Source organism: Procambarus clarkii, chromosome 22 (genome assembly GCF_040958095.1).
Source record: "Procambarus clarkii isolate CNS0578487 chromosome 22, FALCON_Pclarkii_2.0, whole genome shotgun sequence".
Lineage (NCBI taxonomy): Eukaryota > Metazoa > Arthropoda > Malacostraca > Decapoda > Cambaridae > Procambarus > Procambarus clarkii.
This window is the reverse complement of record NC_091171.1, coordinates 30,732,256-30,760,059: the sequence shown is the minus strand read 5'-3', so window position 1 is coordinate 30,760,059 and position 27,804 is coordinate 30,732,256. Positions and strand designations below refer to the sequence as shown.

The following is a 27,804-nucleotide window of genomic DNA, read 5'->3' as shown; positions in this document are numbered from 1 at the left end:
CAATACGCAACCTCGCCAGAGCTGTTTCCCACCTCCGGTTACGGTGGAAGGAGGACGGCCACGAGGAAACACAACATTTAAGAGTACGCAGCTTGTTACCAGTAACAGACAACCAAGAAGCCTGCCAACGGGTAAAGACTGAGGAATGGGGAAGGCCCCAAGCCAGGAAACTTACTTAGAACCAAATACATCTCAATAACATACCAAGTAATTGACATACAGCATTGACAGGACAACTTAACAAAAGCATCGTCATATATTTTGGTACTCAACTCGATTAAGGAATGGTAATAAAAGGAACAATTAGGTTTTGAGCATCTTTATTTCAACAAAAATAACATTTCTGACATGTAATGATGTGAGAGTTGGGCGGCGGTGCGTAGGAGAGCATGGGAGGCCGTGGGGAAGGGGACCCGTCCGTCGCATCGCCGCCCTCAACAAGTGGAAGGTCTGTACAATGCGGACTACCCCACGCCACCGCCCAGCCAGGCCGGCCTGCGGGGGCTTTGGAATGAACTTGTCTGAATACAGCAGTGGGTGGGCGCCGTCCGTGCCCCAATTGGACAGCTTTGTTCTCTATGATGGTCTGTGTGGGCACTGCTGTCACCACTAACCACAGATGCAGTGTACTGCCTCGCTGTGGCTAGTGGGGGTGCCAGGTCACGCTGCCATACTTGCTACACACCAACCTCGGTAGTCGGCAAGAGCAGCGGGGGAAAAGTCACCAGAGTAGTTGAGGTTTATAAATATCTATGAGAGAAGAGTAGACGTTGAGGGGAAGAGGGGAGGAGGGGGCAGGGTGTGGGGCAGAGCAAGATGTGGAGTAGCAGCGGGAGCCTCACACCCAGAGCCTGAGTATTAACACAAACCACCTACTTACTCCTATATACACATACAGATGGGGTAGCTTTGTACACCAGAGTGCGGCGCGACAACACTAGTCCACAAAACAGATCACAGATAACACTTATCACGGCAGTTGTCCAGTCTGGGGTTCAGTCATCATCACTGACGGGTTCAACATTTGGTTCATAGCCTTGGGGATGGCGCCCCCCACTGGCATTACTACTAGTAGTAGTTACAGTAGTAACAGGAGGAGCCCCGGGACCCCCAACACTTTGGCCACTATGACCACGGAATCCAGGATAAGGGTAAGGGTACTGGCCACCTGGCCCACTACTACCCTGTGGGTAACGTTCTCCTGCTTCACCTCCTTTTGATACCACCTTTCCTCCACCAACTGTATCCCCAGCTTTGGAAGTAGGAGGATGATCACGTGGAGTTTCATCTATCACCATTTCCCCTGACTGAGGAGAGTCTGCTACATCATCACGTGCAGCTGGCTCTTCCCGTCTGTCTTTCACCATGTCACCTCCAGTGGACCGTGGACGGGATGGTGGCCGTTGCTCACCCGTGTCCTGGCGTGGCCGTTTTTTTGACGGATCCTCCACATCAAAGTGAGCATTTTGTTGTGTTGACTGTTGAGAGACTGGTGTTCCTGAGCGAGGATGTCTACCGTCCTCGTGAACACGTTTTTCCCCCTCTTGTGAATCTGGCGTTCTCATCACTTCTGCAATCTTACAGCGGACATACTCGAATACTTCTTTCGATGCACCTCCGGGCTGGTAAGGGGGCTTATGGAAATTCCAGTGAACATTTTGTTCAGTATGATTTGGATCAGAGGTGGGCTGAGCAGACGACGTGGGAGGTGATATTGGTTCTACTGGAAAACTACTTGCCGGGGCAGCCGGAGGTGTACGCATCTTGTGATCTGGCCTTGGTGACACCGATTGTGCAATCCGAATAATCTTTCGTTCATCGGGCGCCAAGTGTTGAGCAGATAGGTGATGGGTACTAGGTGAAGCTGTAGTTGGTGGAGGACGGTGGGGTGAACGTGATTCGATCCGTTCTTTTCTCTCTTTATCGAGTCCCCCACGTACCTTCCAGTGGTCATAGCCAACTTGGGAAACTGTTACAGCTGGTGGACCACCAGATCCAACAACAGACCGTCCATCTGTTCTTAAAATTTCAAAGGGAGGACGGCTATATGTCAAATGTGGTGCAGATATCTTGCGTCCATCTCCACTTGAAAACTCCCTATGAATAATCTGGTCCATGTGAGCTTGTATAGATTTGGGTCCTGGATGATGAGAGGGCACATGTAGGGAGGTGCTCAACCCCTCTTTATGGTTGATAGGGTTGGGAGGTCGTGGGTCAGGTCCGTCCTCCACCATCACTACCTCATTCTCTTTGGATGGAGGACCAGCTGAAGATCTGACACGCTTGTCTAAATCCACCACTGGCAGCCCACTTTCACCTTCCCTTCTAAATGTCCGCTGCTCACCACCTCCAGCACCGCCTGTTCCCCCTCCCCCTCCACCCCCATCTCCACTATTGTTATTTATCTGGTGGGTGATGATTGCATCTATCAAGTTGGCGGCTGTCAATGTTTCACTCTGACTACGATTACTACTTTTAGGGGAAGGTGTCGCCTTGGGGTCGTCCTTTTTGAAGCACGCCGCTAATCCTTTTGCAGCATCATTTTCTAAGTCTGATTTCGGTTCTGCATTTTTTACTAAACTTCTTTGTCTTTCTCTTTCATATTCTGCCCTGTGCTCAAGGTAACGATCAGGCTGTGGTGGTGGAACCCGTCCATCATGAGTAGTAGTCCGGATATCGTGTTTGTTTGGATTCATGGAGCGAACACTGCGGTTCATAGAATCTGTGAGCTGCTTCTCAAACCCCTCAAGTTGAGTGTCATGATGAGGTCTGTTCTCACGTCTAATATCAACAGCAGGGTAAGCTCCACCCCCTCGCTGTGCTACAGCAATATCCACCAAAGCATGAAAATTTTCAGATCCTGGAGGATGTCGTGGTGAAAAACAACCAGTTTCTGTTCGTGGCGATGCACTTTTGGGTGGTGGTAAATGAGGGGGAGGTTTGCTGGGTGGCCTTCTCTGAATAACGCCAACACGAGGTGGAGGAGTGGGTGTAGAAACACCAGGAGATCGAAATTCGTGAGGTGAAGGAGCAGGTTCGCTTGTTGGAGGCGTTGGTGTAGCGTCCCTGGTTGAGGCAGGTGATGGGGGTGGTCTGGACACCCGCTCTTGTTGAAGATAAACAGGAGCCGAGGGTGGCTGTGATGGAGGTTGATAGGACCCGTGAGGAGCACTTGCTGGATAGTATACATTGCGGGGATCTCCTGAGCTGCGAAGTTCTACCATTCTGTGATCTATAGCCCTAGGATCTAATCGCGGATCTATGTTCCTTAAATCAATAGAACGAGGATCTACAGTTCTAATGTCTATTGTTCGAGGATCAATTCCCCTGGAGTCCATAATGCGGTTTACAGTTGTAGTTCCTGGTAAGGTGCGGTGATCACGAGGGTCTTGTTGTGGACTGTGGTCCCGCCCTCGCGGTGATACTCGTGGATCTTTTTCAGTTACACGTCTCCCCGGCATTTGTTGTGAAGTCAGGTAATCGGTGGCAATGATATGCCGGGAAGTGATCTGTGAGTCTGAATATGGAGGTCTGGCAGGATATGCATAATTAGGATAAGCATATGTAGGGTTGGGAGATGCTGATGAGATGGGCGGTCGTGGTCCTCTATACATATGTTCACGATCATACTGTGCAGCCAATGCCGGTCGAGGTATTATTTCTACACCACTTCCAGGTCTAGGCTCAAACGTCACATCTTTGTAAGGATTGGTTGGGCCAGAACGTTTTTGGTCATGGTGCATAGGTGTTCCCTGGGTAATAGAGCCTCCTTCCTTCCCCATACCAGTCTTGGGCATCATATCAAAGCGTGTAGACTGTGACATGGGAACCGAAACAATGGGTGGTGGATTTACTGGAGTACCATGAGTTATAGAACCCACATGCAGTTGCCCTTGTTTTTCAGGTTTGAGTGGGATTCGTGAGGTTGTGTTAATTGTTTGTGGTTGCGGGTGTTGGGTACGTACTGTAGTTAGTGGTGGTGGGGGGGCCATGCTGACCTTAGGCTTAGATGCCTGTTGGGCATGTTGAGGTCGTACAGGAGTTGTGTATACTAAGGGAGAGGATACACTGGTCATGATTGATGGAGGTTGATGGGATATGCTTCGGGAGTCTGTTATATATGCAGATGGGGACTTGTTGCGTGGATCTGTTATGGTCCAAGGTTCATGAGGGGGTTTAGTGTAAGTGTTGGAGTGTGCCCTTGGAGGTGGCTCCTTGCTGGTGATTGTCACTTCTGCACCACCTCGAACTGTCATTGGAGGAATATCTCTTGGTGTTGAGGTGGGTGGTGGTGGTGGTGGTGGTTGATGAGTCTGAGGGTGGTGGTGTGTGTGCTGAATGGGCAGTGGGGGCATTGGGTGCTGTGGGTGTTGCGAAGGGGGCGAGCGATTGCGCTTATGAATACTGAGGTCAAGACCCTCACACTGAACATCTTGAGGATGATAAGCCGGGACATCACTTGGAGGAAGCCCCGCTCGGGGATCGTTATATCTACCAGGGACTGCTAATCGCTGTTCACGCTGATATTCTATACTGCCAGGCGAAGGTTGGGGCGGTGCTTGGCGTCCATGTGTTGCTTTTAGAATAGAGTGTAAGGTAGGTGGAGACTTGGTGGGTGGGTTGGGGATCTTATCTTCCAATGACTTCTCAATTGTAATATAAATCAGGTCCCGCACATTACTAGATGATGATGAAGCATTTTCTGGGGTCCCTTTAGAATTAGGTGGTACAGAAGATGTGTGAGGAGGTTTACTGGGAGTGATGGGTGGAGGTCTCCTCTCGCCTGGATGAGGAATGTGTTGAACTTCAGGAGAGTCTCTCCCAACTCCACTCTGTCCCTCATCGGCACTGGCAGTGGCCGAGGAGTCGTTATCTTCCCGTACACTCGAGGGAGGTTGGGTCACTGGTGGCAGAGGCTCCTTCATCACTCCATTACCGGCACCACCACCTTCACGCTTTTCTGTTAAAGAAGAAAAAATGGTGTTAAAGATGTTTATAATATTGTACAGAAAAAATCAATACTTAACCATAATTTAAATTTCCAGTATTTATACCAATCACAGCCGTCCTTTAAATTTCTGTTCAGAACAGTCTTACGAACAACTACTCTCATGGTAACTGTCAACATATTTTATTCTGGAATTTCCAACAATGACTTCTAATTATGCTTATTTTATGGTTTCAGAAATGCTCTTCCTTGTGTTTTTTCGTCCCCTTCATAGATTCATGTTTATCGTGTCCTTATTGTCTTCAGTCTTCCACTTTGCCCTTATTCAGAGCGAGTTACTTTTCCTTGCATCTCATATTTCTTAATACTTAATTAAATACAATGTATTTCATGCTTTGGATAGTATAATTTTTTTTTAATATTGTTTCTTTTTATGTTCGGGCACCAATTTAGGTCTAGCATTTATATAAATAATTATTTTAATCTCTCTCCAGCCATGTACCGAAAGTCAATTCTTTTATCTGTCCAACTTGTGTTGGACACCTAATTTACATGATTTGCTGGCAATAAGATAAAGTATTACTTATGATTACACTCCGGGCAATTGCTGATCATTATGGAACTGCATTAGAGGATTTTCCAATACTGTACGAATAACATACTGTACCTTGTATCATTAATCTAATTTTCCTTTCAGACAATGTCTCCCGTCAATTTCAGCAGGGTACCCTCTATACCAGGGGTTGGGAAATGGGTAAATTGCCCCAAATGCAATAATAATGTCTAGGTAAATGTTAAAAAAAATTTAATAATGAGCATGTAAAATTTTTGTACTTTTTATCAAGTTGGTTTTGAGAAATTTAGAAAACTACTAATATTTTTTTCTTTTCAAAATTATTGAACTTTGGGGTTAATATTTTAACACAAATATATTAGAATTAATACCCAAGAAAGTTCCCCAACCCCTGCTCTATACAGTATTTCTTACATCTACCAAGTTCCAAATTAGCAATTCATGATAACCTTTGTGTCAAGACATGTGCTTTATCGTGTCTATGCATGCTATATATATATATTCTCTGTATTTCCTCTATTTCAGCAATCTCTCCTGCTCTGAAGGAAGAAATTGAGTACTGAGCAGTACTCAAGGTAGGACAGCACCAGCAAACAGAAAAGTATGAGTGCTGCGATGAGATCCCTGGATTTGAAGATTTGCAATCCATCCAATCATTTTTCTAGCTGATGCTGTATTTGCTTGGTTATGCTCCCTAAATGTTAAGTCATCAGACATCATTATTCCCAGATCCTTTACATATTGCTTTCCTACTATGTACAGATTTAATTGTGTTTTGTACCATGTATTTTGTTTAAGGGCTTCATTTTTACCATACCTAAGTACCTGAAAGTTATCACTGTTAATCATCATCATATTTTCTGCTGCCGTTTGAAAGCTTTATTAATATTGGCTTGTAATTTTTCAATGTCTTCTACAAAAGTAAGTTCCATGCTGATTTTTGTGCCATGTGCCAAAGATGACATGCAGCTGTGACTTGTATTTTTGTCTAGATCTGATATGAGAATAAGGAAGAGTAGTGGTGCAAGGAATGTACCTTGAGGTACAGCGCTTTTAATTGTGCTTGAACTCTTATATGATTGACTGTTACTTTTGGGGTTCGGTTTGACAGAAAATTGAATATCCATCACTGTACTTTATCTGTTATTTCTGCTAACCTCATTTTGTAGGCTATCACTCGATGCTCACATTTATCAAATGCCTTTGTGTCTGTATATACCACATCTACATTCTGTTTTTGTTTTATTCTAATGCTGCAATGATTTTGTTATAGTGGTTGAGTAGCTGTGAAAGATTGGTTGAGTAGCATCTTCCCGCTCAAAATTCATGTTGACCTAGGTTGTGGAGGTCATTTGTCTCCATAGAACTGGAGATCTGATTCCTGATCACTCTCTCAAACTATTATTGTGGGACATTGGTGTGACTGGTCTGTAGTTCTTAAGCAATACCGCAAAGGCATTATCATTAGCCATGAAAACAAATCCTGTATCTACCAACTAACACTAGAAAAAAAGAGAAAACAAAAGACCAAGCCAGAATACATAAGCTATAAATTACACACAAAAAGGTTAAAGCCTATGCACCAGCAGCAACACTCATCCCAAAGTCAGATCCCAAACAGGTTCACATACGGTGCCCACTACAAAGTGTATCCACGTACCCTGTGGAGTAACATCTATTCAGTTAACTTGAAATAAAAAAAAAGCTGACTACAGCCATGTCTCCTACAAAATATGACAAAAGTGAAGAGCACCCAAATCATATAATTATCATTTGTGTTCTACAGACACACACACTAAACGTGTTAAGTTTTCAGTTGCTTTAAGAAAAAAAGGAATGGCAAATAACTTCATATACTGGATTTGTGATGCAGTTAACTGCATTTTACTGAAGATAATAAATATTTATTAAAAATATTTCTTCTGCAGAGTATAGAAATTTCCTCGTTATGCATACTCAGAAATTTCTGAGAAATGCAAACGAAAAGTAAAGAACACCCAGGTACAGGCGTATGTGAAAAAGGGATGGATTACGAAACAAACTGAATGCGCTGAATGTAATGAAACGCCAATTTCTGTAGTGGACCCCCATGGCTCCCTGAAGTTACAATGCTGATACAGTGCCAAACAACTAGGTGCCATCAGTTGCAGTATTCATTTCTGCCTACGAGGGACAATGAGCCAGAACCTGGTCCCCTCTTAAGAGGCAGAGAGCAGTGACACTACGATAAAATTATCAATGAATTTTAATCATGTCTACTGCCACGGTGAAGCACAGATAAAGTCCGCAAAACAAAATAGACCACTGCTGGTTATAAGGAAATATCGACACCTCAAATCATCAAAAGAACACCCCCAACAATGTAAACAAACTATAAAAAATTCACAAGCTTGTTTGCCCCACCTTCCCCTTTGTTTGGGGGATAGGAGGGAGGAAGACCAGTTCACCCAGTTGCTCCATCTCATGTCTATGACAATGAAAAAATCACACCCTCTCCTCCGACTACCTGAGGGAGGGAAGGACGGAGGGTGTCAGGAAACCACCACGACTCAACCCAGAAATTTGTTTCATTACATTCAATGCTGGTTTTCTGGAGGAAGTCCTTTTGTAGCTCTACCCATTGAGAAGGTAAAGAATAGGGATGTATCTGGAAGGAGGAAGTACCACAAGTACCACAACGATGAGACCAACAGTTGCAACATGAGTCCCAAGGACAAGCAAAACCGACAAAGTCCTGTACAACCACAGAAAAAAAAAAATCCACAAGCCCAAATATTGGTCCACGATCTAGTGGCAAATACAGCCGACAGAACTTCATACCAATGAACATGTGTATGAGGGTAGACTGCAGGCAGGCAATACTCGACCTAAGACGACCTAAGAAAAACGAGACCTGGAACAGGGAACTAGGGAAACCAGAGAAACCCACAACAAGGCCACTGACTCGGAAGCAGACTCAGGCAGCGCATGAGTGGACCACAGGTGAACAGTGCCCAAGAAAGCAACGACCCCAAACGAAGCTGGAGCGGTTTCACCAGTGCTGTATAAAATGAAGTGGCAGTAACTGTCAAAAGATGCTGATCCAGAAAGAAAGGACAACCCATCCTGACACAGAAGAGAAACGACAAAGCGAGATGAAATATGGAAAGCACGCTACAAGATTTCTACTCTCACCTAGATGCAGGAGGGACACCAACAAACCCGCCCCCGCCACCTGATGATCACAGTAGAAATGGCAAAAACATGAGTCAAACTCCAGATGTGAAGAACGGAGAAGGCGGAGCCAGCAAGGAATGTTACCTTACCAATTTTCGGAGAGGCCGACAATGGCTGGGTTCGGACACCTAAGAAGCAGCACCTCAAACCAAGGCTTGGCCGGCTTTCAAGTGGTCAAAAGGATCACCCTGCACCTGTAGGACTCCAATTTTGCCAGAACCCAGAGCAAAAGCTGGATCAAGATAAAGAGGTACAGACACCCCTCACCTCTACCAATCTAGCTGAAAGGCACCTACAGTGAGAGCCCCACAATCAGGAAACGGCATTGTATAATGAGGAAGGCACTCTGACCAAGCTAATGTGAAAAAGGCCATGTATGGGCACCCAAATGTCTGGAAAAGTCAAAGAGAAAAGGGTTGCCATTGACGGTCCACTCCATGGAGATATGATGGAACTGAGAAAGACTGTTAGCCAGGATGTTGGACAGGTCCTGAGGTGAACAGCTAAGAGTCAAATCCTGGGAAGCCAGAAGACAAACTGCATGTAGAATCTAGCTCTAAAGAGACTGGAACTGAAGAGAACCCCCAGTTGAGAAAATGAACCATGAGTAGACAGTCCATAAGTGAGGCATCTGTGGAAACATCACGTGAGGGGGAAAGGAAAGTACCAGGGAACTGAACCCTGAAAAATCTGAGGCGGCAATGAAATGAGGCAGCTGGTGACGCAGCAGCTGGCAAAGAAGGGCTTCCTGAGACCACAACCAGTGATCACGATTATGGCCTGGTCGAGGACTGGGCCACAGGGACGCTAAGCCCCAAAACCATTGTAAGATAATGGTGGAACAGCTGGCTCTAGAGAATCAAAATGGCCTCTGAAACCAAACCCTGCTCAAAGAAGAACTAGAAGGGCCAAGGTGAGGCTTACTTGAGCATCCACCTTGTCACCCAGCACGCGCTCAACATCAACAGATGGAGGTGCTGCAGCTGGGTCAAAGCTGCTGGAGGCAGAGAGAGTGAAGCTGACTGCAAGTCGCAATCAAGGCCCAGCAAAGTCCAAACCTGGGATGGAACCAAATGGGTCTCCTGTGAGTTCAACATAAATTTGACCTGGAGAGCTGAGAAAGGACCAAATCCCTAGCTGGTAGACATGAGGACTAGCCGAGAGTCCACACCAGCAAGTTGCCAAGGTAGCCAGAATCCGAACACCAAGACAAAAATGGGCCACCACGACCCGAGCCAAACACGTGAAAACACAAGAAGCCAAATTGAGCCTGAATGGGAGGACCCAAAAATGGAAAACTTGCCACCCCACAACAAAGTTTAACCAATCCCTAAACCCTGGATGGATAGGGTTGCACCAAGATGCATCCTTGAGGTCCAAGGAAATTATTCATACCTCGAGAATGAAATAAACTTGGGACAACATGATCATTCAAAAGGAGGGGGGCCAAGAATGAACCGGTTTAACCTGGACAGATTGAGGATGAACCAAAGATCCGGAGAATCCCATTTCTTGACTGGAAAAAAGGCAGGAAACGCACCAAATTAAAGGGGTAATTAAACCAATGAAGACACCCACTCCAAGATGACCCAATGAAGAGGAGGAGAGAAGCTCTACCTGGAAAGACCTCAAACCCCAAAGGGATGAGGGACTGACCAACTCCACTGCAGACCACAAAAAACGACCCGAAAAGTCCACGAATCATAGAACCACACCGGCAAACTACACTGGCTGGTGTGGTTTGTCGGTGCCTCCCCCCCCCCCCACTGCCCCGTCAATGGGGCAAACAGCAAAAGGCCCAGAGCAAACCCCTTAAACCGAACTTCAGAAAGGAACAAACAAGTGCCAACCACAAGAATTAGAACTGTCCGAGGGAAGTGCACGTGGTGCACTCCTGGCTCTAAAACAGGGCTACCTCAACCAACAGCAGGCGTCAAACTAGCCTTACCAAACTGCCTTGAAACATGAGGACAACCCCAAAGACACAGGAAATCTAACACCAGCCGACAAGCAATATATGCAGAGGACAATAACCAGTCTACAACCTCCACCGGAAACAACTACAGAGAAAAAGAGTGGCAGAAGTAAGAGCTAGAGGCCCACATCCAATCCAAGGAAGACACTAGCACAACATGCAAGCTAGGAGGAAAAAAATACCGCCACCGCCTCCCGGATAGAGGCACACCGTGTAAGAAGAGCCATCGATGGCACCACAGTGGATACCAAAACCCCAGCATGAGCAGCACTGCTGAGCTCCCCAAAGTCCTCCAAGAGCCAATCCAAAAGCTGCTCCAGAAGGCTTGAGAAATGCACAACAGTGCCAAAGAAGCAAAGGAATGCAAAGATCCTCTGCCAAGCAAGAGTAAACTGATAGACATTAAGATGTGCAAAAGAAGCATTCCCCCAGAAACACCTATAACACAGAAGAAGCCTCATGCCACTCAAGCGAGCAGGACTGGCAGAAACCACGCCGAGCCCCAAGAGAAAACTGAGTTATCTGCCAGCCAGAAAACTCTGGAATTTCACGTCGCATCCTAAAAGGAGAAGATCCGAAATCAAAAGTGGCCTGAACCATCAACAAGGTGGAAACCTGGTTGCACAAAAGATACATAGAGAGAGAGAGCCTCCCGAGCCTCAGCTGGGGAAGGTTAAAATGTCTGACACCTCTACAAGGACGAATCCGAGAAACACAAAGGCACTCGGAACTGCACCCTGGATGATGCTGCATCAATGACAAACTCATACAATGACGTGGGATTTGAAAACCTCTTTCCCTGCAACAGAAGACCTCTGCAGAAAGAACCAAACCCCACAAATGACTCATGCCAGACTCCCTTCAGCCACAGAAGCCACAGCTGAGGGCCCCTGGAACAATCATCATCCACATCCACCGCCCAGGATAGAGAAGCAGAGTCCAACGGAAAGGCTTCAAAGACTGAGGCGGGCTGAAAGAAGACACAAAAAGCTCAGTGGGCTTTCAGGTTCAGCTGCTTCTGTACCCAGGTTGAAGGTACAAACCCAGCTGACCAAGCCACATCCAGAGCTAACCAAGATCAACCCTGAAACTTTCAGATGCTTTTGGGCCGGAAACAAGATGGAGTGTGTACAATGCCAAACGGGAAAGGAAGAGAAGGTCCTGGGCAGTTCAGAGGCATCCAATCAGATACACAACCTACACTGCAGTAAAACAGAAAACCTCAAGCGTAAAGCGGTCACTGCCTGGAAACCCTGAATGTCATCAGAATGGTTTGTAAGGAGAGCAACATGCAGAGAACAAGTACCACATAACTTGGGGTCAATAATGTAACTGACCTAGCAGGAAGCATGGTGGAGGCAGATGGAATTAGCATCGCCACGTGGTACAGATAATGCATAACCCCACAAACTCTCACATGGCAAGCAGGGTCTGCAGGGAATGGCACTGGAATTGCTATGCTAGAACCCCAGAATACAAACCAGGTCCCTTAGAAGGGAAGTTTCTTTGTATCAAAATATGAATGAGATAGTCGTATGAACCATTGAACGGTTATAAGTAGGTCAACACGGCTCTTCTCAGGCTGAGAAGGCCAACCTCGACATGCCTTAGTTGGGGCACACTGAGGTTTGTGCAACCTATCAGCCAAAATTCATTCCCGACCCCAGGGAAGAAAAAAAAAAAGCCAAAAACAGACTTAACCAGGGCAAGGACCACCACAAGTGAGGAAGCCCCTCTAAAGGCATGAACCCTTAACACTCCAGGGAAGGGAACCCTGGCAGCACAAGGGCAGCATAAGGGAGCAAACAGGGAAGAAAAGCCTGTGCACATGCAGCTCTAAGCACCCTGTACTCCTGGCTGACACAGCACAAATGCGTGTTGGGAAAGCCACAAAGGCAAAACCACCACTTAACTGAAGCAGGACATGGGAGCCAAAGCAACAGAGAGGGTTTCAAACTGTCTACCATCAGCAAGAACCGAGGGTGGAACAGCTGGCGGATCTGGTCTGCCTCCCTACTTCCCCCATACGAGGAAGGGAGGCGAGTTGAACGAGCTTGCACTAGTTTTATAAATTTTTGATCATTTGTTTACACTGTTGGAAGAGTTCTTTTGGCAATTTGAGGAACATGGGCAGGGAGGAACTCTGCCCATTTAACAATGGGCAGAGTTTCTTTCACCCTATGCCCCTGTTACCTAGCAGTAAAATAGGTACCTGGGTGTTAGTCAGCTGTCACGAGCTGCTTCCTGGGGGGTGAAGGTCTGGTCGAGGACCGGGCCGCGGGGACACTAAAAAGCCCCGAAATCATCTCAAGATAACTCAAGATATAACATAGCTTTCCCTATAACCAGCAGTGGTCTGCTTTGTTTTGCTGACTTTATGGGTGCTTCTCCAGTAGTGGCAGACATAAAATTCACAACAGTTTTATCATATTGCCACTGCTCTCTGTACCTCTTTAGAGGGAACCAGGCTCTAGCTCGTGGTCCGCCAGTAAGCCGAAAAGATCTCTGCAACTCATGGCACCTAGTATTTTGGCACTGTAGCTTCAGGAAGCCACAATGGGCTTTCCCAAAAACTTCAGGGTTAGAGGGAAACAGTGAGCAAAGTGCGAGCACAGAGCCATACAGACAAATAAAGGCAGCACAAAAAAGAAATGACTGAGCAATAACAGGAATCTGTAAGATGGCCACCTAAATCTATCAGCAAAGAGCCTACAAAGAATGTGGTTCAGATAAAACAAGATAATCAAAGCAAGAACTTGGAACCTGCCAATAATATGCATGAGGTGTATGTAAATATGGGCCATCAGGAAGAACTACTGGAACATGCAAATATAATAACCCAAAAAAAATTGCAGAAATATTCTAAATACAGGTTCGTGTTGCTCTGGGAGTTGCAAATTTGTCAACTCAAAACTGTGTGAAAATTGACTAAACAAGAAGGAATATGTACACAAACACTGCCCAGCATTTCAAATCAAAAGAACAAAGCGAGTACACTCAAAAGAATGCCATTATGAATACAGCAATAAGCACACATACTAGAGAATTTTTTTTAGTTAGAAAAAAAAAAAAAAAATATGCGAGACATGTCAAAACTCTACCCAACATGTCATATGCTACCAAAACCACATATTAATAGCAAGTAAAATTTGCAAAGGTGAAAGTGTTGATGTGCTGGTGAAAGAACACCTAAAGGTAAACTACAGTAGTTAATGATTGACAACTCACGAGAAGTTGATATGTAAGAGCACTTTTAACTGAAACATCAATTGAATGTGCATTTCAACATTTGAGAAAGTCACCGACTCTCTTTGATAACACACTTGCCCTATCTGAAACCTGAGCCTACCATCTATGTTGTTGTAGTGCGCTGGACCCGGGGACGGAGCTGAAGCAGTATCTGAGGCAGAATCGGGGCCAGCGGGAGGAGGTGGGACAGTACCATCTTCTTCACAACTCGATGTTGAAGAGCCACTCTCCTCTTCGTCTGTCACAGTGGGTGGTCCATCACCCTTACCTGTCATGTCATAGATAAATTAGTTTTTGGACTTATTTTTGGTTTTTAGTATGATATAACTACCACCTTGAAGAATGTCAAGTAATTCTGATGCTGAGCATCTAGTAGCAATTTTTTAAAGCACTAAAAGCCATAGTTTTCTCAAAAACTTGTAATTATTCAGCTAAAAGTCAATGGCTATATGAAAGAATGGCTCAATTCTTTCCTAATTACTATATGAAGAATAATACCAAAAAATAAATCTTTCACTCTCCCATTATTATTGTACAATAATAAGGAGAGAGTGAATTTTGGGGAGGGTTGGATTTAAAATTAATGTCTTGTAAGTAACCCAACCCACACATGAAATAAAATGAAGGCAATGACAGTTTGGTCTATCCTGTGCCTCTACCAAGTAGAGACCGGAGCAGACCAAAACACTGTCATTTCATTTTGTATGTGTGGGTTGGGATACTTGTCTTCAGCCACATTATCGTGACAGTCACTGCAAATGAATGAATTATCCCTCAGTGAAACCCCAACTTGCCACTATGTCAGGGCATCAGATACAGCAAATTTCTGATAATCACCTCGCGACTTGCGGTACTCAGCGACCACATCATCGTACTTGTATTTTTTCTTAAAATTAAAGTAGAAGCTCTTGCACTGTCCCTCGGTCTTGTTAGGAAGTCGCTCGGCAACTTTTGACCAGTGGCATCCAACCTATTTATAAGGGAGAACTAGTATTAATAACAAACCCAGACAAGTCCCAAAAACTACGTACACTAATAATCCAACTCGCACACATGAAATAGAATAAAAGTGACAGCATTTTGGACCATCCTGGACCCTTATCAAGTCGTGATGACTTCATAAAAGTCTGCGTTAGACCAAGCATCGTCACTATTTCATGTGTGAGGTTGGGTTATTTGCTTCAACCATATTACTGAGACTCATTCTTTGCTTTTGCCCACTAATTAATACAGAATTTTTGTTTTGATATCCAAGAATATGAAACCCAAAATGGCTTGGGCTCGGCCCAATGTGGGTTTTAAACATTGTTATTAAGACAGGCCAAAATTGCAAATGTAAATCTTCAGATAGTCTAATGTGTGTTCTATCAGACATCTTTGGGCAAAATAAGGCACTGACCTTCTTCCTGACAATATCTCACTGAAGTGATTATTTCTGGAGAATTTGTTCACAAACTACATGCTCTTTAATATTATATATTTATAAATAATGAGCCAAGTAATTTAAGGTATTATCAGACACAAATCACCTGCTCCTTTTAGTTCCATTCACATTTTAGTGACACTACACTACACACAGAAATCACAATAGCGTGATGCATCAAATAAACAAATCCACTTGTACATCAATCCATTTGTACATTTTAGTGACATTTGCTGGATTCTTGCCTAGCTCACAACACAACTAACATCCCAGCTCAAGTCTTTTTCACATTTTTTGATTGAAGACTTTGCTAGTTCAGTAAGATATCTAGCTGCATGAGCTTCACCACAAGTATCTACTGTGCTCACACATTTTCTTTCATTATTAGCGGTTGCTTTTTGTGCTGGCATAACATATGGCACTTTTCTAATGCTTCATTATCTACTAATCATTTTTATAACAAATTTGTAAATATTTTTTCAACTTTATAAATAGGTGCCAAGAAGCATTTGATGAGTATTTATTTACTGACCAATGCAAGACTATTACATGGAAAAGTATAGGAAGAAGAAGAATGATGACAGCTTTTTTTATTTACACATACTTTTATTTTTGCTGTATTTCAGGTTTTGCAACGCTTGCACTGGTAGTCATAAATGGACAACAATCTCATATGAGCAACCTTTATACATGCAATACAGCAATGAACAATAAAAATTAACAATATTTATCATTTAATATAGATGTAAAAAGCAATTCATAAATTATTTTATTTTCATTTTTTTTCCAAATTTGGGTTTTTGGAGTATTAGATGCTTGAAATTTAATGAAAAAAAAAAATATGTAACAAATAATTGTATGTGAACAACACACACACACACGTGCATGAGCTAAACACATACACATGTGAATCAAACATATAATTATGTGTCAAGCAAACACATGTGTAATTGTGTGTGAACAACACACATTAATGTGGAACTGAATGTGACAATGCTAGAAAAAAGGAGGGAGCAGAGAGAGATGATAGAGATCTATAAAATACATAAGGGGATTAACAGAGTGGAAATAGACAAAATGTTCACACGGATACCAACAGAACAAGGGGACATGGGTAGAAGCTGGAAATTCAGACGAGTGACAGACGTTAGCAAGTTTTCATTTAGCATAAGAGTAGTGGAAAAATGGAATGAACTAAAGGAGCAGATTATGGAAGAAAACTCTATTCATAATTTTAAAAGTAGATATGATAGGAAAAGAGGACAGGAGGCATTGCTTTAAACTGTCCAAGAGCCAATGCTCGCCCCTGCAGGCACAATAGGTGAGTACATGTGGGTGAACCAAACATGCACGTACATGTGCATAAATCACACATACACACATACATATACATGAACCAAGCACACATACATGTGCGTGACCCAAATACATACGTACATGCATGTCATCCAAACACACATGAACAAATGCATTGCCAACCAAGTACTGTACACGTGTATGAAAAATGATGAATGCCTGGTGTTTCAGGTACCTGCCCCTCGTATTTACCAATACTGCACGGTACAAAACTGTAGTTGGGAGAAATATATTCCACCAAAGAGTTTTATTTATATTTTGTCTAAGTACTATGTCTCTGGTTAGGAATGGAAAATGCCCACCTTGTGGAGGTTCCAGGGATCATTGGCCCCACAGCCCGATCTTCAATCAGGACTCCTGGGTTAACAGTGACAAATTAATGACCAGTAACTACTGCATAATACGATTAAACTCACCTCCCTGAGGGCACATCTAAGTGTGTCAATATCTTCATCTGACCATCGTGTTGGATCAACCGGCTCCTCAGCATCTGGACCCAACTTCCGTGTTATACGATTGTGGCAAGCCGAGCAGCATTTTGTCACGTCGCTTGGAATCTCTGCAGATAAACCATCACATGTTATAATCTAAATAAAAAAACACTATACAGGAAATTACATCTAACAAAGTTTAAAAAAAAAAAATACACTTGATAGCAAATATTTACTTACGGAATTCTCTGATGATAGGATCCTTCACCTCGGGAGGTAGGTCAGACCACCGTGATGGAAAAGGACGCAGACGCTTCCCTCTCCACTTAGGGGTTGGACATGTCGGAATTGGGCATCTGGAAGACCCGCAAGCACAAACACATAATGAGATATAAACATTAAAGTACCTAAGTAATAAAAAAAAAAAAACTTAAGAAATAAGACACTCAAAATTTGCATTAAAGATTTGCAAATGAATTATAAACACTGTACATTAATGTGGAAGCAGGAAAGATATAATGAACATATAAAAATTTTCTGGTGTTTGGATGATGGTCTTCCAGCTGATTTTTTAGATTTTCTCCTTGAGAAAATCAAGAAAATTAAGGAACAAATAGCCAGCCTAAGCTTCACCGTGAACCCTTCCAAATACGAAAAGTCTACTCCATCTTCGGTGCTATAAATCAAATAAAAGCTGCCCACTCCAGTAATCACAATTATTCCTGGAGGCTAAAACGCTCCGAGTACCTCTGAGTTTAGTTGACACTGACATGACTCTCGGAAAGAAAATTGACGATCAAAAGTGGATAGACGATGGAATTACCGACATCAATATTCACAATGGAATTTACCTCCTCACTACATGCCTAGCCATCCCCAAGGTAATTTTTGAGATGGTGCCCTTCCCACATAAGTTCCAAGTTGATGAGTGCGACAATCTGCTCAGGTCCATGTTACAAAAAGTTCTCAACCTTTGACCACTTGATTATCTACTGTGGAAACAAGTCACTCTTCCCATCAGATTCAGTGGATTCAGTATCTAAACAGCTACCCAGATTTTTTTTTTACCAGTCATCTTATTCTCTTCCACTGTATCTGACAACCTTATCAAGGAAAGGGAAATTAATTTGTAATGATCTAGGAGGGTTAGCAGGGGTTCATGATCAAAGCTATCACACAATGCATTAGTCTGTGGGATGCTTTTGCAATCCCAGCACAGAGACCAGTCCCAGCAATAGTCATGTAGTGATCAAGTTGAGACAACCCTACTGACAAAAAGTAATTGCAACATTCTTTGAGGCTGTACAAACACCATGATTCTATGCCTGTTTCACAACTTTTAGTTCTCATGCAGGAAAATCTCTGTTTGGTTACCCCATACCTGCAAAAGGCAAACCTCCTCAATCCATATTTCCCCTCTTATACCACTGGCATACTACCTCACTGCCCTAATCCACACCTTGTGCAAGTTTTTTTTTTTTTCAAACAAAAGCCAATGAATACAGACTGCAGTTTGAATTACGGATATGCCAAAAGAAGGCATGTAATACACAAAGTGCTTAACCCCCCCCTCCAGTACCAAGAAGAGAAACCTGTTTTCTATAATGCCCTGTAATTCTGTCAACCAGTTGCTTGCATATGTGGAAGGCAGAATGGTGCAGCTGGCGTGGCATTGTGTGTGTGTGTATCCACCATAGCGGACAGATATATAAACCTCATAACAGGCCAGGCAGGTGGAGCTGCCATCCCCATAAAATAATCAAGCCCAATAAGTATAGACCAAAAATAAAAAATTTTCCCTATAATATCTGAAATCTTGGAAGAAACAAAATGCCAAAAGGATTTAGGTTTCAAACTCATTGAAACAAAGAGACTCAAGCAGCCAGCTTCTTCTGCAGTACTTAGTGTAACAATTAGGAGGGAAAATGCCAAATGCATCCTTAGTTCCTAACATCCAAGAATTTCTAAGAAATCTATAGCCTTCAATATCATTCTCATAACTGCAAATTTAAGCAAATTAAAGTCACCCAATAAGTTAAATCAAATAACCATTACAGCATACACTTTTACTCCTGCACATAAAAAACATGAAGAGGAAAATATTCTGTAACCTATAATGTTTACAGTTCAAGTAAAGTACAGTACTTCCTTCAAATAAACCTAATAAACAAGATAGGAACTTACTGAGTAACCCTCCTGCGTACGGCTCGACATCTGCATGCATTACACACACGGGGATTGGCTGGCAGGTGGGATTCGGAAAGTCCATACTGGGAAGCTTGACCAGGCGCCACAGGTCGTGACTGGCCATAGTGTTCCAACTGAGCGTTACATACCAGGCACTCGTGAGGACCCCCTTTCCCTGTTGACAGTAATAATAGTACTCAATACTCTGTACTCATCACATTAATTCAATGCATACTGTGTATTATTACACCACACAAGCCCCATACATACACACAAATTGTGCTTTTACTAACCTGTACACTAGTTGATTAGAGGTAGAGAGGCAAAACCAAGGAGCTAATACTCAACCCCCACAAGAACAATTAGGCGAGTACACACATTTCTGAATGATTACTAAACAACATTTGTTCAAGTAAATTACTAGTAGCCAATTCTACCACATCAGCTTAGACAAGGAGCAAGTGGAAATATTAACTTGCTCTCATCAAAATTATACATCAGTTGTTTGTCCTTTCTTGTTAAACACTTAGACAAAATAAACATTCTGTCTTGGCTTTTAAAATATGGGGTGAAGCTTTTAGTCTGGCTTTTCAATGCTATAAATACCCAACACAAGTGGTGCTTTTATCGACATTAAAACACATTTGTGAACATGATACATGCACCTTTCACCCTAGTACAATGGAGTTAATCAACGGAGAAAACCAAGAAAGCATTTACTGCCTAAGTGCATAAATTGCTTTCTAATTTGTAGGCAACTGGCTTTTACCTGCCCCCCATAATTTCCTCTGTGCAACTCTAATGACATTTCTTCATTACAGACACTTAACTCACATTCCTAACACTACACAGTCCCACACCATGCAATGATAAGACTGGTGGTGTATAGCTCACACGCTGTGACACCCTCGGCACCTCGGTTCACTATAGCAACCGATACTGCTCAATTCTGTCCACTTACACTTTTTATTAGAAATATTCTCACAGCATGGGTATGTACAGTACTGCCCAGGATACATCAACTTAGGCCCACTAAGAAAGAGCTACAGCAATGGACAAAGGAATTCCTAGTCACCTATGCCAATACCCACAACCGTATACAGGTACTGAACAGTATTATAAAATCTTAAAAATACTTCAAGTTATGCTAAAAAAAAATATCAAAATATAATTACTAAAACTACCACAACAGCTCTAAATGGTAAAAATCTACATAGTATGTGACAATGTTCATAACAATAGTAGGCTTAAAGCACTAAACTAGAACTTAAAACAATTTAAACAATAATACTGAACAGTGGAACCATAATAAACTGGTGAAATTGGTTCCAAATACTTTCCATATGAGGTCACACCATGCTAATAAAGAGGAGGGAGCACCTATCCATGTGACGTCACACCATGCTAGTAAAGAGGAGAGGGAGCACCTATCCATGTGAGGTCACACCATACTAGTAAAGAGGAGAGGGAGCACCTATCCATGTGAGGTCACACCATGCTAGTAAAGAGGAGAGGGAGCACCTATCCATGTGAGGTCACACCATGCTAGTAAAGAGGAGAGGGAGCACCTATCCATGTGAGGTCACACCATGCTAGTAAAGAGGAGAGGGAGCACTTATCCATGTGAGGTCACACCATGCTAGTAAAGAGAAGAGCCCCTATCGGACATGTTTAACATCTGCCGGAACCTATCAGGCCACACAAAATGACTCCCATAAATTGTATTGTACAATTTATAGCACAGTAAAGGTACTGAGCAGTAAAACTTTTCTAAAAATAAAAATAAAATAAAAGCATAAAAATATAGGCAAAAAAAATGTTAGTTTTTGTTAGTTTTATGAATTTGATAGTTTTGTCCCCTGAGCCAGTAAAGTATGACATTTAAAAATAGCAGGCAGTGTAAAGCTTTCTTGCAATAGCACTTTAAACTAATGATTACAACCATCCCATAGCATTATGGATGGACCTCCCTTGTGACCCTTGAGCAAAAATATAGGGTACAACCTTAGTGTATACCTGAATCCCAAAACCAGTGGATACCTGTTTTCCAAAACTGGTGTATACCTCAATCCCAAAACCAGTGTATTGTATACCTGAATCCCAAAACCCATGTCCATCACCGATTGTACCCTTGCAGCCATGCCCAATCTATCCCAGCAGGCAAAACATGCTCGAGTAACGTTATATGAACGTTGGACCAATGCTTTAAACATCTTTATTCTTACATCAACGTCATTGTCCCAGATTTCGCCGGGGGAAGAGGATGTTGGGCTTTTCAGGTGTTAGAAAATCCATGCTGGTTCACAAATAATCAAATAAGGAAGACGTGCTCTATTGCCTCACGAGCACTCTTAGACCCATGAATGGATCAACTCTCAAATACTATTGTTGAACCTGCACTTATGGAAACCAAACTGCCCTTTCTGGAGAAAGTATATAATAAAAAAAGTATATAATAAATGCAAGCTACAGAGATCGAGAATAATTTTTACCCCATAACGGCTATAAAGTCAAGAGCTCAGGAGTTGAAGCAAGTAAACCCCCTCACAAATATGAATCTTAATACATACGCACACTGTTAAACATATTGTGAAGTAGTGAAATGAGGTAGGAAATGTGGTGATTCCAGACCTTAAGCACATTCAAAAGAATGATAAGAGAAAGAAAAAGCACAGGAGAGAGGAAGAAGGGAGAGAGAGGAATGAGGGAGAGGGGTGGTAGGAGATGTGGGGGAAGGAGGGAGACAGGGGAGAAAGAGAGAAAATGAGGATGTCAGAAACAGAGGAATGAGAGAAAGAGAGTGTTATTAAAAAAATCATTTACTGTATATTCAAATGAAGCTTAACCAATTAAACCGATTGGAATAGTGAATACAACATGCACACTGTGATAAATAAAAGTGACTCCACTCCTCCAACTTGCACGACTTAGTAAGCAGCAGGTTCCTGGTAAGTGCCTCACTCCTTGCAACGTACACGCTCCACACACGACCAACATTCTGTATGCTTCTGCCATCCTTCATACTTTGGCCATAATAAGTGAATTCATGGTATCATCAATCTTGCAACTACTATAGGTCTCTTGTAATGATCCTTACTACTATAGTCCTACTGCTACATTCATTGCACTATTATTGTACTGCCATCAACAATCTAAGGACAGGTACCATTAATGGCAGGGACTGCCACCAGTAACGCTGAGGACTGCCACCAGTAACCGTGAGGACTGCCACCAGTAACCGTGAGGACTGCCACCAGTAACCGTGAGGACTGCCACCAGTAACGCTGAGGACTGCCACCAGTAACGCTGAGGACTGCCACCAGTAACCGTGAGGACTGCCACCAGTAACCGTGAGGACTGCCACCAGTAACCGTGAGGACTGCCACCAGTAACCGTGAGGACTGCCACCAGTAACCGTGAGGACTGCCACCAGTAACGCTGAGGACTGCCACCAGTAACGCTGAGGACTGCCACCAGTAACGCTGAGGACTGCCACCAGTAACTGTGAGGACTGCCACCAGTAACCGTGAGGACTGCCACCAGTAACGCTGAGGACTGCCACCAGTAACCGTGAGGACTGCCACCAGTAACGCTGAGGACTGCCACCAGTAACGCTGAGGACTGCCACCAGTAACGCTGAGGACTGCCACCAGTAACCGTGAGGACTGCCACCAGTAACCGTGAGGACTGCCACCAGTAACCGTGAGGACTGCCACCAGTAACCGTGAGGACTGCCACCAGTAACGCTGAGGACTGCCACCAGTAACGCTGAGGACTGCCACCAGTAACGCTGAGGACTGCCACCAGTAACGCTGAGGACTGCCACCAGTAACCGTGAGGACTGCCACCAGTAACAGTGAGGACTGCCACCAGTAACAGTGAGGACTGCCACCAGTAACCGTGAGGACTGCCACCAGTAATGCTGAGGACTGCCACCAGTAACAGTGAGGACTGCCACCAGTAACCGTGAGGACTGCCACCAGTAACCGTGAGGACTGCCACCAGTAACCGTGAGGACTGCTACTAGTAACCATAAGGACTGCCATTAGTAACAGTGAGGACTGCCACCAGTAACAGTGAGGACTGCCACCAGTAACCGTGAGGACTGCCACCAGTAACAGTGAGGACTGCCACCAGTAACCGTGAGGACTGCCACCAGTAACGCTGAGGACTGCCACCAGTAACAGTGAGGACTGCTACCAGTAACCGTGAGGACTACCACCAATAACGGTAAGGACCACCACCAATAACGGTGAGGACTACCACCAGTAACGGTAAGGACTGCCACCAATAACGGTGAGGACTACCACCAGTAACGGTAAGGACTGCCACCAATAACGGTGAGGACTACCACCAGTAACGGTAAGGACTGCCACCAATAACGGTGAGGACTACCACCAGTAACGGTAAGGACTGCCACCAATAACGGTGAGGACTACCACCAGTAACGGTAAGGACTGCCACCAATAACGGTGAGGACTACCACCAGTAACGGTAAGGACTGCCACAGGAAAAGATCGCGCTTCTGTCATGGCTGTCTTGACCAACACTAAACATAACACACGCCATCACTAACTCTTTAACTTTGTCTCTGATACTACAAATGTTTTGAGTGCCATATAATACTCACCTACTGACGTAGTAGGTTGTAACCTCGTGAAATATTTTGTTCAAGTGCAGACAATGAGCCACAGTAACGTGGCTGAAGATATGATGACCATTATCAATCCACACAAGACTTAATAGAGGTCCAGGACACAGCAGCACCAATACAACCTAATTGAATTCCTCCAATGGTGAGGATATGTTAATTTGGCAATAAAGATGTTGATAATAAGTAACTAGGGAAAAGTGAGGTCTAGCTCCTTGTGCCCAGTCTAGAAGCCATGTTGCCCTTCACGGCGGCCGAGCGCTTATAGATAATTACCATACTACAGTTTCTCTATTCTTTTTGTAACGAAATTCGCTTCACTTTATATAAAACTTATGGGGCAGATTAGCTCGTATTAAATACAACTGATTCTATCATATGTATTAAATACAATTGCTTCTCTCCATCACAGGGCGTTGAATGTCAACCGCCTTCCGTGCTTTAGCTAAAACACTTAGTGATTGCCACAAGTTGTGTTTTGTTAACGTGTTTGAAGAATCGAGAACCAAGCTCCGAATTTCATCAGGTTCCATGTCAGCAGAATGGTCTCCTCATACAAGATTAAAGTTGTGGTATAGACACAAACGTCCAGCTAGGTAGTCACCCCCCCCCCCTCCCCCACACACACTTATCGTCCACTTAATTTAGGTGTCCCTCTCCCCCTCCCTCTCCATCCCCCCCCCAGACCATTCACTCTTAAAGGCGCACACAAATATACCGATTTTTTTTTAATCAACTAAATTACAATTCACACCCTTTTCCTTTTTTTGTAACTGTAAATTCATTTATTTGATATCATTCGACACAAGCTACAATGAGTCATATTTTTGGTAGAATTTCGTTGTTTTATTTTAAAACCTTCACAACAAAATTATTATTTTACACAAAACTATGTAAACATTGCCAAAATGGGAGGACACTAAAGGAGATTCTGAGGTGTACCAACACCCAGCAGCAACGCCGCCACCGTCTCGTGTAACTGGTAGTAACCGTGAGGACTGCCACCAGTAACGCCGAGGACTGACTGCCACCAGTAACGCCGAGGACTGACTGCCACCAGTAGCGCCGAGGACTGACTGCCACCAGTACAGTGGTACAGTGTTCCCGTCAATGTTTATTATAGCGCAATACATTCACTCCTTGTTTGGACACGTATTCTACTTAGCCGTGTCTCACATATACCTTGTGTTGGTAATACTTAATCCTTAATTACTCTCGACCACTATGGCATCCCAGCCCGTTCGCGGGAGCGTTCCCAACGTCAAGGAACTATCCTGCTAAAATGCCCTAACCTAATCAACCACAGGACTCGCCAACATAAAACTGGTTCCCTTGCAGTTACTTTGCGATGATTTCGGGGCTTATCGGCGCTAAAATTCATAAATTTTAACATGCTCTTCATTCAAAACGGGAATGTTCTCAAATATAAATGATTATTATAATAGATTGGCATATTGTGCATATATGTGCATATAGGTTAGGTTAGGTGTTTAGGTTCCGTTAGCGATTATTTGTATTTGTAGTACGTGGATGAAGCATTTACAGCGTTGTGGTTCGAACAAAATTCGTCAGTAAAGCACTTGTTCCGGATATGTTCGAACGAAATCAGTTGAGTCGTGTGTAAACCATTTTTCATTCATAAACAGGGGGTTTGGCGGGTGCATGGAATCACTTTTGGATCTTTGTTTGGAGGACGGGCTGGCATTTCCAGCTTTGCGATTCGAACAGAAGTCGTCAGCGAACCACTGTTCGAGAACTGTTCGAACGGCATGAGTTGAGTGATGTGTAAACCGTTTTTCATTCATATACAGGAGGTTTGGCGGCCGAATTAATGAGCCTTTGCTGATAAAGACGGACTGTTGGACTTATAGACCACCTAGCCAGCTGGAGGCTGACTCAAAATGCTCTTCGTTCACTGCCAACCTGTAAACATTCCCTAAATCAACCTAATCAAAACACCAGACCTAACCTAAGTTTAACTATATATTAACCCACAATAAATAATATTAATTTACATTTCGAAGAAAAACGTTTGTTATTGTACTGTTGGAAGATTCATCCTGTTAGTTATCTGCCGAATAAGTGAAAACGTGCACTCATTTACACATTAACTGTCTCATTTGAAGGCCAGGTCCAAAACTTGCACGCTAGAATAACAAAATACTGGAACGAAAGATACGGAAAGAAATGCAGAATAGAACCAGTGAAGAGTAGAAGTGCCATAGACTCGGAGAGCACTGTCTGAATATCAGAGGTCCACAGCTGTTCAACACCCTCCCAGCAAGCATTAAAAATATTGCTGGAACTAAGGTGGAAGTATTCACGAGGCGCTTGAACAGGTTCTTGCAAGAAGTGCCGGACCAACCAGGCTGTAGTGGATATGTGGGACTGCGGGCCGTTCCAAGCAACAGCCTGTTGGACCAAGCTATCACAAGTCGAAGCCGGGCTCGGGGAGTAGAAGAACTCAGAACCTTCTCCAGGTATGCTCCACGTAAATTAGTAAAGCTAAGTCAGTATTTGACTGGTGCCCTGGGCTGGAAGATGAGTTGAATTGTGGGTCCAGGACGGACCGAAACGTTGTCACACTCATTTCGTACGTGCGAGCATGTGTGCGCGTGTGGGGGGGGGGGGGCATGTTTGCTTCACCCATGTTATTGTCACTATTATCTGCACTGGTTTAATAATTATTTTTAGGAGAATGGGGCGGCAGCAGTGAACAAAATACTATCAAATTGCGAGCGTTGAGAGCGAGATGGCTGCGACGTTCGCTGCTTCACGGCATAAACAAGGTGTAAAAATCCAAAAGTAAAAACTGGTTTTCCTCGCCTAAAGGAAACCTGCGGGGGAAACAGCCTTCCTTATTGACTGTGGCTAAGATTAATATGCACACATGTCAGGGTAGGGCGCGCCCGTGATCGGTTTAGTGAAGTCGGTGGTGGTGGTGGGTAGTGGTGGTGGTGGTGGTGGTGGTTGAGGTGGTGGTAGTGGTGGCGGCGAGGGGCCGGGGGGAAGGTGTGTTGACAGAAGCATTTGGCGGATGAATACTGTGAGAGACGCGTGTTTGCCCGCGCTCTCCCGCACTCCACATAACACAGATTAGTCCCTGAAATATGCATGCTCTACCACTGCTGCTGCTGCTGTACCACCGCCAACTGCACCACTCGTGTACCGTCGCCGACTGCACCACTGCTGTACTGGACTGTGGTACAACCACCACCCGTACCGCTGAACCACCACCACCCGTGCAACTGTACAACCACCACCCGCACTACCACTGCTGTACCACCACAACCACCAAGGGTGGACATGATTACTATATACAAAATATGGTTGGAAACCTCACAAGATAACTGGGTGGAGGCTGGGAAGGCAATTGAGCCAGTGAGACGTACGACACACTCGGTGCTCACACCAACGCGTCCAATACGTCGCTTTTTCTGACGGAATCAACACAATCCGTTAAAAATGCGACCTGTTGCTTAAAAATTGAAGCCCCGTAATATTGACGTATTCTGTGTCTCGGCATGAGAGGTTATGTGGGTTGTCTTGAGGTTATCTTGAGATGATTTCAGGGCTTAGCATCCCCGCGGCCCGGTCCTCGACCAGGCCTCCTTTTTGTTACACATCCCCCAGGAAGCAGCCCGTAGCAGCTGTAACTCACAGTAACTATTTACTGCTAGGTAACAGGGACATCAGGGTGAAAGAAACATTTTGCCCATTTGTCTCCGCCTCCACCGGGGATCGAATTCGGAGCCTCAGGACTACGAATCCGAAGCGCTATACATTCAGCTGTC

At 44.0% G+C, this 27,804-nt stretch overlaps 1 protein-coding gene across 8 annotated transcripts in view; it reads right to left on the bottom strand.

The window, feature by feature from the left end:
• Positions 1-303: 303 nt before the first annotated feature.
• The window catches only part of LOC123758464 (Smrter), a 730,161-nt gene continuing 702,660 nt past the window's right edge, over positions 304-27,804 (bottom strand). For 6 of the 8 annotated variants that reach the window (XM_069328783.1, XM_069328777.1, XM_045742901.2 and 3 more), the window contains 6 exons: positions 19,357-19,534; positions 17,413-17,537; positions 17,158-17,300; positions 14,800-14,932; positions 14,063-14,230; positions 304-4,960 (listed from right to left, as the gene is read on the bottom strand). In XM_069328783.1, coding sequence (XP_069184884.1) covers positions 996-4,960; positions 14,063-14,230; positions 14,800-14,932; positions 17,158-17,300; positions 17,413-17,537; positions 19,357-19,534 — 4,712 coding nt within the window. In that variant the 3' untranslated portion in view covers positions 304-995. The remainder of the gene's footprint in view (positions 4,961-14,062; positions 14,231-14,799; positions 14,933-17,157; positions 17,301-17,412; positions 17,538-19,356; positions 19,535-27,804) is intronic. The other 2 variants (XM_069328778.1, XM_069328780.1) reach the window with 1 other exon arrangement.